General features: G+C 44.4%; 1 protein-coding gene across 4 annotated transcripts in view; it reads left to right on the forward strand.

The window, feature by feature from the left end:
- The first annotated feature begins 200 nt into the window (after nt 1–200).
- The window catches only part of IQSEC1 (IQ motif and Sec7 domain ArfGEF 1), a 229,475-nt gene continuing 211,795 nt past the window's right edge, over nt 201–17,880 (forward strand). For 3 of the 4 annotated variants that reach the window (XM_040406682.1, XM_040406684.1, XM_040406688.1), the window contains exon 1: nt 201–724. In XM_040406682.1, the coding sequence (XP_040262616.1) occupies nt 639–724 (86 nt within the window). In that variant the 5' untranslated portion in view covers nt 201–638. The remainder of the gene's footprint in view (nt 725–17,880) is intronic. The other variant, XM_040406683.1, reaches the window with a different exon arrangement.

Genomic DNA, 17,880 nt, shown 5'->3' on the forward strand with positions numbered 1-17,880 from the left:
ACATTACACAGACGTTCTTCCCCTGAACGGCAGGGAAGGCTGTCATCCAGGTCCCTTTTTGGCTGTTATCAATGTGTTCCTGTTTCCTTAGAAACCAAGAAGGGCCAATCCCAGGGCCCCCGTGTCTGGCTGGGAGCCTGTCCCTCTGTGCAGCATGTGGCTGTGATGATTAGCTGTTCACACAGACCTGACCCACAACGTGTGCAGGGAATAAGAATCAGGGAGGGACGCCTGGTGACATTTCATTTTTATTCTTTTTTATCTTTTTATTGTTTGTCCCGGGCTCACATGTCCTGGTACAATGGACTGGACGTGTCCGGTGACAGCGAAGTGAGCCGCCCTGCTGATTTCTTCTACAAAAGAGGATTTTCTGGGCTATAATTTGGAACGCCTTTGCCCGAGGATTAACAGGAAAATGACCCTTGAGGACGATCGGAACCTGTGCGGATTAGTTTCTTCTCCCAGAAAAAGATCTCAATGACTTCCAGTTAATATGAAGAGGTCGGAGCAGTCAGTTGGAGGTGTCCTCCTGGATCTGTCTGGAGTTAGTTCTCCCACTCTTCTGTGCCAATGTGCAGTAAGGCGCCCTCTGGTTTTGGGCAGTGCCATCTAGGTGCTCTTCACCGCTCGCTATCAAAATGATGAAGTTAAAAGCGTTCTGTCTGGATTACTGGCAGTTTTTGTGTCTTCAACCCCTCCATGGGCTCTACAAGAGGTACGACATGTCAGTATCACCAATATGTGAGATGTTATACAGTATGTGTGTGTTGGAATTGAATAGATTTGGTCTATGCCTCCAATGAATGACTATATGTAGAGCAGAAATCGGCTTGGTGGATGTTACCCTCTTTTTGTGAATCCGTGCTATATTATATTGTCCCCTAAAGCATCAAGTTCAAGGGTTACCGATCGGAGGATGTCGACAAGATGGAGATATCTCCGGCGTTGGCTAATAAATAGTTAATCTGTAGGAGGCTCCGGTCCTGTGACAAAGCATCTTTGTGATTGATGGTGAGCAGGGAGGAGGGAGCCGTGCATTCATATTCATGAGCACCAACCCATCCTTTATATCGGCAGATATCAGCAGATTCCCCACCCAGCCTCCACACAATGGGTGACAGGCAGTCTTCTTCTGCTGTTAGTGCTGAGGTCGAGCAGGGAAGGATCGCCGCCACCACTCGCCAAACTAAATTTAGTCTGGGAACTTGTATGTGTGATAACACTTAGCATATCTACTGTCACGTGGACCTCGGTGACTTCCAGAAGCCATGTGATGAGGTCCACTTGATCTCTTTGTACCCGTGACAAGCAGCTGGCTTCAGGCTGAGATCACACAGGCAGTTTGTCTTTGCAGTTTTTTGGTGCATTTTTTATTTATTTTTGATACTCCAAAGCCAGAGGTGAATCCAAAGAGTTGGAAGCGTATGAAGGAAGGAATCGTACTTCTCCTTTCTTTTGTATCCACTCCTGCCACAACAATTTGTGATTCCAGCCCTAGGCCTCATTCACATGTCAGTGTTCGGTCAGTGATTTCCATCAGTGATTGTGAGACAAAACCAGGCGCGGCGCTAAACACAGAACAGGTGCAGATCTTTCCCTTAGGCCTCATGCACACAAACGTATTTTCTTTCCGTGTACGTTCCATTTTTTTTGCGGACCATATACATTCATTTCAATGGGTCCGCAAAAAAAAACTAAGTTACTCCGTGTCCATTCTGTTTCCGTATGTCCGTATTTCCATTCCACAAAAAAATAGAACATGTCCTATTAGGGTCCATTCACACGTCCGTAGTGTATTGCGGTTTGCAATACACCCAGATGGCACCCCCATAGAACTGCCTATTCTTGTCCGCAATTGCGGACAAGAATAGAACATGTTCTATTTTTTTCGGGAGCCGCGGACCGGAAGATCGGGGCCGCACTCCGGAAATGTGGATACAGACAGCACACTGTGTGCTGTCCGCATCTCTTCCGGCCCAATAGAGAATGCAACTTTGCAGAACGGATCCGGACCCATTCTACGGACGTGTGAATGGACCCTTATTCTCCGCATTACAGACAAGGATAGTACTGTTCTATTAGGGGCCAGCTGTTCCGTTCCACAAAATACGGAATGCACACGGACGTTATCCGTAGACCACAAAATACATACGGTTGTGTGCATGAGGGCTTATACCTTATATATGTGGAGGCTTCAATCCTGGTTTTGGCTCACAATTAGGCCACATGCACATAACCACTGTGTTTTGCGGTCCGCAAATTGCAGATCCACAAAACATGGATGCCGCCCGTGTAGATTCCGCAATTTGCATAACGGAACAGGTCGCCCATAATAGAAATGCCTATTCCTGTCCGCAAGAATAGGACATGATCTATAATTTTTGCGGGGCCACGGAACAGAGCAACGGATGCGGACAGCACACGGAGTGCTATTCGCATCTTTTGCGGTCCGATTGAAGTGAATGGGTCCGCATCCAAGCCGCAAAAAATGTGGCTTGGATGCGGACCCAGACAACGGTCGTGTGAATGAGGCCTTACTGATGAAAATCGCTGACCAAAACAACGACCTGTGAAACAGGCTTTCGGCCTCATGCACATGACCTTGTCCATACTGAGGTCTGCAAACCACAGATCCGCAAAATGCACACCGCATTTTTCTCTCTTCCATCACTAGAAATGACTGTTCTTGTCCGAGATAGATGCAAGAATAGGACATGTTCTATAATTTGCGGACATATGGAAGCGGACAGCACGTAGATGGCACAGTGTGCTGTCCATTTTTTTTTTTTTGCATACCCATAGAAATGAATGAATCCGTATGCGATCACCAAAAATGCAGATTGCACAGTTTTTACAGGTGAAACATATGGAATAAATGTGTCTCACCTGTAAAAACACAACAAGAGAATAACATCCACGGCAATTCCGATTCCTTTATTAGTGGATAGACCGCAATGCTAGACAAGTACGGGACAAACTCTGCGGCATGTGACCAATCGTTTTGCATCCTTTGGCGCTTTCTCAAGCGTTCTCTGACACTATCACCTGTGAAAACCACAATCATATCGAGGTTTGCGCCAAAACCACCTGCTTTTTTCTGATGTGGTTTTGCTGCGCTCATCCACTACCCATAAATACACCTTTAGGGCCTATTTTCCATAATTTTTTCTGTCCTAGGGCATCAGTATGTCATCTGTTTTTCACATCCATCACCTTAGGCCTCATGCACACGGCCGTTGTTTTGGTCCGCATCCGAGCCGCCGTTTTGGCGGCTCAGATGCGGACCCTTTCATTTCAATGGGGCTGCAAAAGATGCGGGCAGCACTCCGTGTGCTATCCGCATCCGTTGCTCCGTTCCGTGGCCCCGCTAAAAAAATATAACATGTCCTATTCTTGTCCGCGCTTTGCGGACAAGAATAGGCATTTATATTGAAGGCTGTCCATGCCGTTCCGCATCCGTGTTTTGAGAACCGCAAAACAAACCATGGTCGTGTGCATGAGGCCTAAGAACGACCCATGAAAAATGGACTGCACATATGTTGTTCATTTTTTAAACCCACTGGGGGGGGGGGGGGAAGGGAATTTATCAAACTGGTGTAAAGTAGAACTGGTTTAGTTGCCCATAGCAACCAATCAGATTCCACCTTTCACTGCTCCTTTGTAAAATGAAAGGTAGAATCTGATTGGTTGCTATGGGCAAATCTAGCTGGACTAAAGTAGTGCATGCAGCAATTTTCTCTGCACTGACTGAGGGTCCACGTGGAAAATCTGAATTGGCCCGTTGACATCGCTTGTGTGAATAGACCCTAAGGCCTAGTTCACACGAACGTATGGCTTTTATAGTTTTTTGCGGTCCGTTTTTCACGGATCCGTTGTTCCGTTTTTGAGTTCCGTTGTGTTTCCGTTTCCTTTCCGTTTTTCCGTTCCGTTTTTTCCGTATGCCATGTACAGTATACAGTAATTACATAGAAAAAATTGGGCTGGCCATAACACGGAACGGAAACGGAAGACATACGGATGCATTTCCGTATGTGTTCCGTTTTTTTTGCGGACCCATTGACTGGAATGGAGCCACGACCCGTGATTTACGGCCAAATATAGGACAAGCTCTATCTTTCAACGGAACGGAAAAACGGAAATACGGAAACGGAATGCATACGGAACACATTCCGTTTTTTTTGCGGAACCATTGAAATGAATGGATCCGTATACGGAACACAAAAAAACGGCCCGTACACTCGCAAAAAAAACGTTCGTGTGAACTAGGCCTAAGACTGCAATCACACAAGCCGTTTTTGATGCAGTTAGATATTCAGCTTCTTTGAGCCAAAAGTGTATCCAGCTGGATGAATATTTCCCATAACTTTCGAATCCACTGCTGGCTTGGATTCCCCAAATTTGCATCAAAAACTGCATGTGTGATTTCAGCCTTAGGGCTCATGCGCACAAACGTGTGCTGTCCAGGCCTGTGCTGCGGCCCGCATATTACGGTCTGCAATGCACGGGCACCGACCGTAGGACCGCCGCATGTGGACGCAGGGCCTATTCACTTGAATGGGGTCTGCGATCCGCATCTGATGGTCCGCACCGCAAAAAATTTGTGCATGCAGTGCTTCCGTGGAGTTCCGTGCCTCCGTTCCGCACCGCACCTTCCGTATTGTGGACCTATTCAAGTGCACAAGCAGCCGATGCCCGCATATTGTGTACCTGCTGTTTGCGGGCCACAACATGGGCACGCCAGGCAACGGCTGTGTGCATGAGACCTTAGAGCCCCTACACATACAAAGCTGCTCTGGCATTTTTGACCATTAAACAAATATAGTACAATCTCATTTTTAGTGTTTTTATTTGTTTTTGTTTTGTTTAAAAAAAAATTGATGTACATAGATGAAAAAACTCCTGAGAGAGAGAGAGAGACAAAAATTAGCAAAAAAGTGCCACTAGCCCAAAAAAAAAAAGTGTGTGGCGGGGGGCCTTTCATATTTCCCATAACATCTGGAGCTGGCGTTTTGTTTTTTGTTTTTTAAAACACAGGTGCAAAAAAATAGAACACTAAAAAGGCAAAACTGTTGATAAACACCACAAAATACCTATATCTGAATCCACCCTTCGGATAATCCTAATTCGATATCAGTTTTATTTAAAGGACATCTCTGCTTGAGCACAGGTGTATCCATCCACAAATCTAGTAGTCATTTCCTAAGACACTTTAAATATGGCCTCTAGGTCTAAAGCACTGAAATTGTCAACCCCCCCCCCCCCCCCCCCCCCATCTAAAACAACACCTCGTTTGTTCACGCTCCCAGGGTTCAGGAGGAGCACCAGCTGCTTGTGTCATCGCTCATTGTTGTGCAGAGATGGAACTCAATTACCCTTTGTTGTGCTGCACGTGTGAGGTTTAAAGCCACTCCGAGTGGAGAAGGAAATTAGGGACAAGATGTAAAACAGAAGACTGGAAAATTTCTAATGCATCCAATTTGCCGGCAATTAAAACCTAGAAAGTGGTTTAATAGTAGGGGGCTCAAAAGAGAAGCAGACTCCACGTAAACACAGGATACAGGTGATACATACAGTATTGGGTAGTCAACCAGATGACTATGTAATAATACCATATGTAAAATGTTAATAAAACACTGGTATGGTACCCACTGCCCTCCTTCTTAAAGGGGATGTCTGGCAAAATATAAGTAAACTCCCAGAGCACTTGGCTCGCACTTACTGCTATACTGTACTTATAAATGTGCCCTCCGGACTACCATCTTGGGGAACACAGCTGCAGAAGGCGCGAGGGGTGTGATTGTGTAATTATGTCTCTCCCTTGGGCATGCGATACGTACATAAATGATAGATCCCTAGAGATTTATCCCATGTGTAGGCAAAAATAACTTAGCCCTCCCCCACAGCTGTGGTCCCAGACATATATATTTTCCTTAAACTACCTTATGTTCACCTATTTGGTCTAAAGATACAAAACCTTTTTCTTTTTTTTCTATTCTAGTTTCACTTGTCTATGTGTTATATTTACGGATGCAATGCGTTTTTTGCTGAAGCCCCATTCACTTCTATCGGGCCAGGGATGCGTGAAAAACGCAGAATATAGAACATGCTGCATTTTTCACGCAAGGCAGAACTGATGAAAAAAATGCTCATATACACAGACCCATTGACATTAATGGGTCAGGATTCAGTGCGGGTGCTATGCGTTCACGTCACGCATTGCACCCGCGCGGAAGACTCTGTCACTATCAGTGTGGGGGGGGGGGGAACTCCACACTGAGCACAGGAGGGAAGGGGAACAGTAACGGGGCCTGGAAACTAGGGAAGAAACAGCCCTAATCCAGGCCCTAACTACCTATCAATATGAATAGACCTTGAAGGTAGGAATATTCATATGCTGGATACCTAGGCCCTTATATCCCTATAAGGCCCTGGAAAGAGGTTAGAACCAGAGACAACCCATTCCTCCCCAGATGGATGAATGGAAGTCTCTGTCTCAGGCCAAGATGCAAACAGGGAATATAACAAACACAAAACAAGACTAATCTGAAAGTAGAAAACTGGCAACTCCAGAAACAACACAGAGTACAACCGACCAGCTAGTTAGAAGACAGGAAGAAAATCTATAAACCGCACCTCCAAGAGTGAGAAGCGGCTACTTATGGGAAAGGTAAATTACCAACAAGCAACACCTGAAGCAAGGGGTGTGGCTTTCACCAAAACACAGACACAATAAGATCCACAGGAAACTTGTCAATTTAACCCACGAGTTGCCAGTCTCTCCGACCTCCTGGTACCTGCCACGGGAACGTCCGTGACAGACTTGCTCGTGTGAAAGAGGCCTTAAAGGAGCCAGTCAGGACAACCATCTTTTATGTAACTAGAGGGAGCTACTAGTTCTAAGGGCTCATGCACACAAACATGTGTCGGCTGGGCCCGTATTGCGGACTGCAAATTGTGGTCCACAGTGCATGGGCGCCAACCGTAGGAACGCCATATGCGGACGGAACGCAGGACCTATTCACTTGAATCAGGTCCGTGATCCACATCCAACGGTCCGCACCACAAAAAAGTAGTTCATGCGCTACTTTTTTTAGGTGCAGAGGCACGGATAGAAACCCCACGAAGCACTCCGTAGTGCTTCCACGGGGTTCCGTGCCTTCATTACACACCTACCGGATTCACTTCATTTGAATGGATCCGCATCCGTGATGCAGTCCACAAACGGCTGGTGCTCGTATACTGTGGACCCTCTGTTTGCGGGCCGCAGTACGGGCATGGACGGGTATGAGCTCTTACAGTGTCGTACTAGTCATTGATAACTGGTGACCATGTAATAATACTGTGTCCTCCAGAGCAAGAGCTGCTCTTTCTAGGGGCTTCCTACTTTGGCGTAGAGAGGTATAGTAAATGGGGACACCTGCCATGATGTTGAGATGACCTGATAGGGCATATCGACATGTGTTGTCCTAATGTTTACAAGCCAGAAAAATAAATAAATTAAAGAATTGGTGACCAGTGTCTTATCCGTGACGCTGTCCGCGAAGGGTCGGTTTTTGGTACATATGTCTGTTTTGTTCCCTCCTTGTGTTATCCGTATTCCACTTACACTGGAAAGAGGGATTTTCACAGCATCTCCTCCCAACGGTTAGTGAAAATCACTTATAACAAGTCCATCCATGTTCTGTCTAGTTTTCACAGACCCATGGACTCCAATGGTTGTATTTTGTTTGAATCAGGGAGAAAAATAGCATGTGTCTCCTTTGTTATTCTACTGGAAATGCAAGGATGTGTGAATAAACGCACTGAAGTCAATAGAAATGTATGCTGCCAGTGGTGAACATGGTCTACACTTGTCCGTGATTCACTCATATGTGAATAAGCCTTTACTTTTGACCTTTTTTTTGTTGCAGTTTTTGATGCTTTTCTTTTGGGCCAAAAGAAAAACTGTGTTGGAATGGAATAAGTAATATAAAGGAATGACTTCTGCAGTACTTCTTCTGCCTGCTGTCTCCTCTTTTGGCTTTGGTTCAAAACCTTTTTTGTTATGGCATCTTATGTATGCTTGGTGTGTTTTTTTTTTTTTTTTAAGTCTATAGGAGAAAATTACCAGGCAATGAGGGGATAAACATAAAACGATGCCAGAGCATGCTGTGATTTAACCCAAGAATGCACATCAGGGGGGCTAAAAATTGCTTGTCCTGTGTTTAAAGACTTAGGGTACTTTCACACTTGCGTTTTTCTTTTCCGGCATAGAGTTCCATCCTAAGGGCTCTATACCGGAAAATAACTGATCAGTTTTATCCCCATGCATTCTGAATGGAGAGCAATCCGTTCAGGATGCATCAGGATGTCTTCAGTTCAGTCTTTTTGACTGTTCAGGACGCAGATAATACCGCAGCATGCTACGGTTTTATCTCCGGCCAAAAGTCCGGAACACATGCCGGAATGCCGGATCCAGCATTTTTTTTACATAGGAATGTATTAGTGCCGGATCCAGCATTCAAAATACCGCAATGCCGGATCCGTCCTTGCGCAGACCGAAAAAAATGTGAAAAAAATAAATGCCGGATCCGTTTTTCCGGATGACACTAGAAAGACGGATCGGGCATTTCAATGCATTTGTAAGACTGATCAGGATCCTGATCAGTCTTACAAATGCCATGAGTTGGCATACGTTTTGACGGATCCGGCAGGCAGTTTCGGCGACGGATGCGCCCCCATTCATATCAATGGGGCCACAAATGATGCGGACAGCATACGGTGTGTGCCGTATGTCCATTCCATGGCCCCGCAAAACAAAACATAGAACATGTCCTATTCTTGTCCGTTTTGCGGACAAGAATAGGCAGTTCTAACAGAAGGCAGGAGGGACTGATCCACAAAATACGGAACGTACACAGCCAGTATCCATGTTTTGCGGATCCACAATTTTCCCTCAATGAGCCCTCATACTGAATTTCTCGTAGACTTCTATGCGACTTCTAGAGCTGGCAGTTTTTTCCCTAAAATAGGTGGCAAAAACACGAGCAAGAACGATTCACCTGAAAACTCAAAACACCACAAAAATGCAAAAAAAAATCCCTCAAAACTGTGTGAACCCACCCTAAGGCCACCTGCACACATTGCGGAATACAAGCGTTTTTTCCACTTGGATTCTTAATCGGAAAAAACCGCAGCGTGGAACAGTACCAGCAAAGTGTATGAGAATACACAAGTCTCATGTACACATTTCCAAATCCGCAGCATGCCAATTGTGTTTGCAGTTTTAGCATTTAAATTTCTTTGTGCAGATATGGTGCAGAAACGCACAGAAATTTGTGCGGCTCTTATATGCGTTCGCCTGCATTCGTGTAAGGGGATTTTTAAACAAAAAGCACAAGAAATGTTTTACTCAGGGAGGCTGCATAGGACATAGCTCATTTATATGCCCTGTCCGTACAGTCAGAATTCCTTTAGGAGAACATGCTTCTATGAATTATGCATGGTGCTGCATTGGACATGTCTTCTCTAGAATCCTGTCACTTACCTCATTTTATTGCAAAATGTAAATGGTGACAACACTGACCCGAAAAAAGGTGTCCGAGATCCCCTGTGCTATCGAGTCCCAGCTGTATTTGTTAGGCGCTGGATTTTAGCCAAGTTCATGACAAGTAGCCCTCTGTGCTTGTTGTATGACAGCCTTGTCTTACGGACTGAACAGTATAGCCTATTTCTAGTGTAAGCAGTGGCAGATTTATAACCTATTTTGATTAATTTGCAATTTATCTAAAATATTTAGTCTGCTTCTCCCATTAGCAATTAATGAATCGCCATCATGCTGGTAAAGCTGGCGGATTTAGCTCCATATGATGTATCTGGCAGGGGCATGCTATTCCCAAGGAATTGGTACCATTTGGCCAGAGTACAAGTGTCAGTGGAATGGGAACTGCAGTGCTCTCATTTGCATATTTGCATATTCATGAGCTATTATGCTAGTCGTTGAAGTTATCCCACTGACGGATTTTTGCAAATATTTTGACAGCCCTGTAAATAAAGCATAAAACCGTCTGCGTGTAATGTGAGCCAGATTATTATAAGAGGGAATCAGAAAAATGAATGGCTCTTCTCGGAAGGCAGAAGGAAATCCAAGCTCGGAGCATGGTTAAAACTGCTCATCAGGCTGCAAAGACCTCGTCGTCTCATCCACATCAGCATGGTCTGAAGAAAAATATCAATATGTAGTTGTTTCTTAGGAGGCCACGTGTTGGTGAAGAGTTAATGTGTATTTATTAACTGGACATGTACGAAAACTGGTAGCTGTGCAAATAAGATGAGATAAAATGGGACTGGAACACCACCTGGAAATATCCCACAGACCTAAAAGCATCATCTTTCATCATCTTCTTCAAGAACTGTCCCATAAAAAGTTCAAGAGTGAAGGTGGCTATACACATAAGACTAAAGTCAACTGAACCTAGCCAATTTTGGTGGGACCAGTCAAGCATCCAATGTTGGTTGATGTGTATCAAATGTTGCCTAATCCTCTTGTTCTCAAGCAAAATAAACTTGTGCTGGAGGAGTCTGGCAACTTCTCCCCCCATCCCCATTAAGAATCAAGCCTACACTTGTATGAGGGTGGTGGAAGGAATAGTTGTTGACCAAAGAGCTTTCAGCCAACAGTTATTGAATGTATATGGCCACCTTTAGGACAACTCCAACAGGTCAACAGAATTATGTCATAGTGATGGCTTTGTCCGAGCTGTTCTTACTTGCTTTGTAGCTTTTGCTATTAGAGCACTTACAGCGATACTGTAGAATGGGGACTCCAGCACCTGTATGTGGTCATGACCCGTAGCTGCTTCTTCAGTCACTTTTGGGCAATTTACCATACGTTGAAGTGTGTAGAGGATTCCTTGTGCAAAAAATTGTAACCTTGTACTGATCGCAGCCGTGCTCATACATTTTGGAAATTGTAGTTGGAAGATAACTATGGACAACTCAGGTTGTCCATAATGCAATATATCTCTGCTGTAATAAATTTGATGTTAGAGAAAAGTTGTCTGAGCCCAATTTCAGTGGGATTGGCCAACTATCTCTTAGGTGTGGAGGACTATCTCAGAGGTATGGGGAGATCCTGAGTAAAGAAGAATTAGTTATGTTGGATTTCAACACGCTTGATCCTTTTCCTACAAGAGATAAGCCACTAGCAGAGGTGACTGGCAATGGCGCAATCCTCACCCCATTGAAAACACGTGCGTGCTGTGGTTGAGCTCAATGTGCATGTTTATGGAGGAGTCAGGAGGAAGAGTTGTCGGCTGAGTGTGCGGTTTCAGCTAGTCTTTGTCTTTTTGCCTCCATTTCTGTCCACACATAGTTAATGCAGAGGATACTGGTCATCGAGGGTCCCATCCTTACTGGCATTATGACATGAGTGGACAGGTCACCTTCATTTCCTACAGCTGGGAATGTTCTCATGATCTGGTTTAGGCCTCATGCACATGACCGTTGTTGTGTTCCGTGTCCGTTGTTCCGTTTTCCGTGATTTTCTGCGGACCTATTGACTTTCAATGGGTCAGTTGAAAACTCGGATAATGCACAGTTTGTCATCCGCGTCCGTGATCCGTGTTTCCAGTCCGTCAAAAAAATAGGACCTGTCCTATTTTTTTCACAGACAACGGTTCGCGGACCCATTCAAGTCAATGGGTCCGTGAAAAAACACGGAGGCACACAAGATTGTCATCCGTGTCTGCGCGTCCGCGTCCGTTTTTTTCCTATCATTTGCAAGGCAAACTTGACTTAGATTTTTTTTCACTTTCCTTCATGTCTGGTGATCCTCCAAAAATCAAGGAAGACACACTGAAAAAAAAACGGAAACGGATCACGGAACAACGGAACCCCGTTTTGCGGACTGTGAAAAAATACTGTCGTGTGCATGAGGCCTTAGTCTATATAAAAACCACAGTTGTCAGAAAAATGTAAAGCACCAAATGAAACTAGAGACCAGCCTTAGATTTGCTTCTGGATTTGTTGTATGCTACTTGAGTGAAAAAATGATGGAAGGCAATCAATAGGGCATATGTCGATTTACCCAATGTTGGTACCTACGTTGCAGAAAGGACGGTTCTCTTTGACCGTGATCTCCAGATGTCTTTCTCTTGGCTATATTAAGACAAGTTGTCCATTTTCTCCTTATGTCAGCATGACATCAGTGCAACATGCCGTACTCTCACAGACTATACCGCCTTGGATCTACTATCAGATATATGTATCTGTCTGTAAATAGTTGAATTATCAAACTTCTAGTATATAATTTGGGTTTGAATAAGGATGAGGTAGCTTTAGATATTTTTGGTAATTTGTTTTGGTCGAGGTGTGGGTGCAGTTAGATACAGTAAGGTATATTAAGTGCAGTCCAATCATTACAAATCAACTCTCCATTTCAATACACCCTTAATGGGGTTGTCTTATTAAAGATATCGCCGCATTCTGAATTCAGCTGATTGCTCCAGGTTTTGCTCCTGGCCAGACAGGCACCTCCAGCTGCCACTGCAGGGGAAATGGAGTATTACATGGCAGCCATTCAGATTAATTACTTAATATGCACCAATATAGCATTGCTATATTCCGCAGCGCTTTACAGATATTAGCTTCAAGCTGTCGCCAATGGGGCTCACAATCTATGTTCCCTATCGGTATGTCTTTGGAGTGTGGGAGGAAACCGGAGAACCCGGAGGAAAGCCACACAAACACGGGGAGAACATACAAACTCCGTGCAGATGTTGTCCTTGGTCGGATTCTAACCTAGAACCCCAGCGCTGCAAGTCACCAGTGCTAACCACTGAGCCACAATAGAAAATCTGCCAGAACGGTAGCCCCTTGTACAGAGCAACTGTTTGTTCTTCGTTCTGGCTAATAGATGTTCTGAAAGGAGGACCACCCACCTCTATGAAGGGCTGGACTTCCTAAGGGTATATGCCCATGGTGTATATTAGGCATAATACAGAACCAGAGAAGTAAACATGATTTTCTAAATCTCAGGTACACGGTGCGGAAATTGACCTGCATTGTGGATTTTGAAATCGGCAGCATGTCAATTTGTTTGTACGGATTTTCAGTGCAGATTTCACCTTTTGCAAGATCTGGGGCAAATCCACTTCGAAATCTGCAACACAATATGCAGGTATTCGGAAACTGAAAATGTTGTGTGTATATACTTTAAGGCAGGGAGATGCAGCGGCGCCCATGTGGGGATCAGGAGCGACATGGGTGATAGGGAGTGGGGTAAGTATAATCTGTATGAGGGGCCCAGGCATTGGGGGCCATGTTTTATAGTTTGGATAACCCCTTTAAGTAGACAGACTTGTATGAGTGGTAGTCTTGGACTTGCAAGTCCTCCTAGTTATGATGGTTCCATCTGGGGATTGTATTGATCAGGAGTATATACTACACAAAGGACTTTCTAATTGAAACGCAAAGTCAATATAGAGACAGATGCAGCCATGGCAATGTGCTGCATTATCAGGAGCAGCTTGTAATACATATAATTTATTATCACTTCCATCCACACATCTCTGTGAAGTTCCCGTCCTGCTGGTTCCGTCCCGGCGGTCAATACATTAATCTCTGTTACTGATCACTGTTCCATTAACAAAAGTTTCTGGAGTGATGCTCTGCCGCAGGACCAGGAATTAGGCCAAAGTTCTTTCCCTCTAGCTGTGTACAATGGAAAGTGCTCTGAGAGCATGGGAAGAAAACGACGCGTTTCTTACTCCCAATCCAAATCTTTCAAGACAATTTTCTGCAGTTTGCTTCTGAATGAGTTCCGGTCTATGCCAGCAGGGAGACGGCAACTGGAATAATGAGGAATTAAAGTGAAGTTCGGGTTTTCGGTTTACTGTCGATTGTCCTGCCCCAAATTCCGTACAGATTATAAATGATGTGTTTAGATTTCGCAGACCTCGCCTCTGTAGTTTGGTGATTTATGCTGTCATCTCTTTGAACCGGATAGACTGATGGCTGGGGGATTGCTGCATTAATTACATGGAGACCACTGAAGCGTGAAGGAGAATTATCATTAAAACGTAGTTTTGCTCTTTATGGTTATTTTAAAATGCAATCTTCTAAAGCTTCTCTTTTCAGTCATGTTCTCACTTTGTAAGAGTGAATGTTTTCCGTCCCATTTTACGCATCTCGTTCTGTTGACGCTAAGCTTTGTGGTCCAGTGCTTCCACTTTGCTTCTCTTCTCTTCATTATCATGGTACCATCTGGGGATTATATGGATCGGGAATCGCTTCCAGGGAAGGTGCCTCTATCCATTTTCATGGTGTTCACAGGGAAAAGAGAGAGTAGAAAGTCTTACTGAGTTTAGTGGTGGAGTGTATGGCCGACTTTTAGAAAACGTTGTCCCACCTAAGGCCCCCTGGGGAAATGTATCATTGTGCTATGTAGGAAAGTTGCAAATGTGCTGCAAGTCCAATTTTGCACCAAAATATGCAACGTTCTCACCTTTTGCAAAAAGTGGGCAGGAAAGGGCAGGTCACAGGCAGGATCTCTGCCTGACACAGTATGTGTGCCATATTACAGTACACCTGAAATCTATGCTGAGATAGATTACATTTTTTGGTATACGTACTTCCTGAGGATGCACCATAATTATTCAATAATTTTGGCACATCATACACCATCAAGATTTCTTGTTAAGGCTGGCATCAGAAATGCCATTCTTAAGACATTTTCCCCCCGCCCCCGTCACATATACGCTGCAGCCCTGAGTGGATTCACAGGTATGTTCTTACTGTATAGGAAAGACTGCCCAGTGGTTCAGTGGTTAGCGCTGTTGCCTGAGCTTCTGGGTTCAAATCCAGCCAAGAGCAACATCTTCATGAAGTTTGTGTATGTTTCCCCTGGGGCCTCTCCAAAACCATACAGATGGTTTAATACCAAATTCTGATTTTGAGCCCCAGTGGGGCAGGAACTGATGTGATTGATGACAATCTCTGTACAGCGCTGCGGAATATACAAGTGCTATATAAGGCTAGCTTCACAGCTGTGTTCGGTAAATCCAGTCATCTGTTGTGGCAGAAGACAAGACTATTACCGAATTACTATATCCGGCATAGCTAGACACCGCAAGGGCTTTCTGGATCTTCATTTGCTATAATGGGATCCATTGGCACAAATACTGCTGCATTTAGCTTTTTTTTTTCAGCAGAAAGCTAGCATTCCCATTATAGTGAATAGGTATCTGGTGGGCCACGGCGGTGTCTGGCTATGCCGATTACGGTGATTCCAGTAGTCTGCTCCTCTGCCAGAACATGCTACCGGATTTACCAAATGCAGATGGGAACGTAGCTTTAAAAGGGTTTTCTGAGACTTTGCTACTGATGACCTATCCTCTGAATAGGTTATCAGTATCTGATAGGTGGGGGTCCAACACACAGGACCCCGGCTGTTCAGCTGTCTTAGAAGGCACCGGCACTCGCAGTAGCACAGTGTTCTTCTCTGAGCTTACCAAGCACAGCGCGATACATTGTATAGTGGCTGTGCTTGGTATTGCAGCTCTGCCCGATTCACTTCAATAAGACTGAGCAGCGCCTAAGTCATGTGACCGATGAACGTGACCTCCCATGGCCTAGGAAAAGCTGTGAGAAGGTTGCGGCATGACTGCAATCACTAGTACCTTCTCAAACAGCTGATCGGTGGGGGTCCAGCTAATTATATGGTTGGATTTTTTACATCACAATTTTTTCTCTGGCCTCAGCAGTCACAGAATCGGCTGTAGTGGTCACATGAATCATGAACCACGGGTGACCACAGCAGGCCCTGTGGAGATTGAAGCAGGAGGGACCTGTCAGCATGGGAGCAGTGAGACGTTTAAAAAGGTGTTTTTTGTTTTCTTCATTTCATTCAGCCCGAGCTCTCTTGCACTTTTAAAAAAAAATCTTGGACATCCTCTTTAAGGAAAGGCCATCAACAGATATTTCTGAATTCTATGGGTTAATACAAAAAGCTGAAAAAGATAATAAATTGCTTGTTTCATCTACGGCACATCTTTATGTCTACGCCTGAGAAAATGTTCAAATGACCCGTCAAAGAATTGCAATGGTAAAGGAAGGAGACAGACGGATTTGGTATTTGTTGCTATTCAATGGGCCTAACATATTTGTTTTTTTAGTTCTCTTTTTTATTGATTTCCTCTTTAAGATATTTCATAACCATTTGCTAACAGGACGTTAATCAGGAATTAGCTGGCCTACTTACTGATTGTTTTCCGTGTGTGATCTTCATTGCCAAGCTGAGAAGATCCAGGAGATGAGGCGCACGCAGAGAGGACCCCCTGATAATTCAGCTGTTTTTATAAAGGGACCTTAATCCGGAACAATTTTTACAGTATTCTTCCCATTGCGTAGATTTGGTTATTGACTGCTCCAATGTTAACCTTTAAACGTGTTTATAATTAATGTACAGAGCTCGGTTCCTCTGTTCTCACTAATGATTTGTCTAATTGATCGCTGGCACTTTCAAGTATAAAACAGCGTTTGGATGACTTGCATATCCTTGAGTCAGTCAGATGCTAGGTTAGTGGAAAGTATTTGTAAAGGAGAAAGTTGACATCTTGGTCAGATATTCCTGCCTCCTTCTACTCCACCTTTCTTCTCCTCTACAGTTTCTATCCAAAAGCAGGGCCTCATGTATAACAGGCCGTGCAGACAGGATGTGGAGCGGAAAACATGTTTGTCACATGTCTCCCCTGAGGGAGCTGATGCGAAATACGTGTTGGGGTGTTTTCTTTTTGGAGGTGCCCATCCGGGTCTGTATTTGACATGTTTCACTTGTGTTGATTTGTATTTACTCGTTTTAGGGGAATACCATATGGTACTTGTCACTTTTGGTGCATAGGTTCCCTTTTTACATATCTTATGGGATATTATAATAGACCCAAAGCGGCACCCACTTGTGGTTTCAGAGTGTCAATGCCTTTGCCTATTTGTATTTTAAGCTGTATTTTTAATTAATCAATAAAGATATATTTGATGTATTTGTATATGTGTTTGCAGAGTGCTTCAGTTTTCTGATATAGGTGATGTTGACTTGCGGTGATTCTTTTGGGTATTTTCTATCAATTATTAGTAAAAAAATAAAAAGATGATGGAAACATAATGAAAAAGAGATTTCTAAAGGGCATCTGTCAGCAGCTTTGTGCCTATGACACTGGCTGACCTGTTACATGTGCACTTGGCAGCTGAAGGCATCTGTGTTGGTCCCATGTTCATATGTGCCCGCATTGCTGAGAAAAATGATGTTTTAATATATGCAAATGAGCCTCTAGGAGCAACGGGGGCGTTGGCGTTACTCCTAGAGGCTCAGCTCTCTCTGCAACTGCCATGCTCGCTGCACTTTTTGCGACGGCCCGGTTCAGCGTCTGGGGTATCCCTCGCCCCTTAGGAGGTTTTTACGAAATATGTCCCTCTTATAGAGCAAGTAAATGTGACGCCAGCTGCGGTTAGGCAGCGGAAGCACATGGCTCGCTTTGTAGATGATAATGTTGGTACCCAATGGTAGGATTGCCACAGTGGTGCAGGGTGGCCTACAATCTCTGTAGATGTTATGTACACTTGTCACGGTGTTCCTACCTGGATATCCATGGATCCCAGATGTGATGTGTTACGAAGCAGTGCAAACAGGGTAGTTGAACTTGGATGATGAGTAAGTAGAATAAATGGAGTCCAGACTTTGTAGTAACGTTGAACAGCTGCTTTTACTTGGTAATAAACGGTATTCCATACAGTTTCCAGACTTTATGCAAGCCCAGGAGGGGACAAGCAACCATGTAGACTTCAGAGGCAGGGCCTCTGGGCCTAGCAGAGCAGGCAGTGCTTTGCTAGCCAGCACACAACCTC

The sequence above is a fragment of the Bufo bufo genome, chromosome 9 (genome assembly GCF_905171765.1).
Source record: "Bufo bufo chromosome 9, aBufBuf1.1, whole genome shotgun sequence".
Taxonomy (NCBI): Eukaryota; Metazoa; Chordata; class Amphibia; order Anura; family Bufonidae; genus Bufo; species Bufo bufo.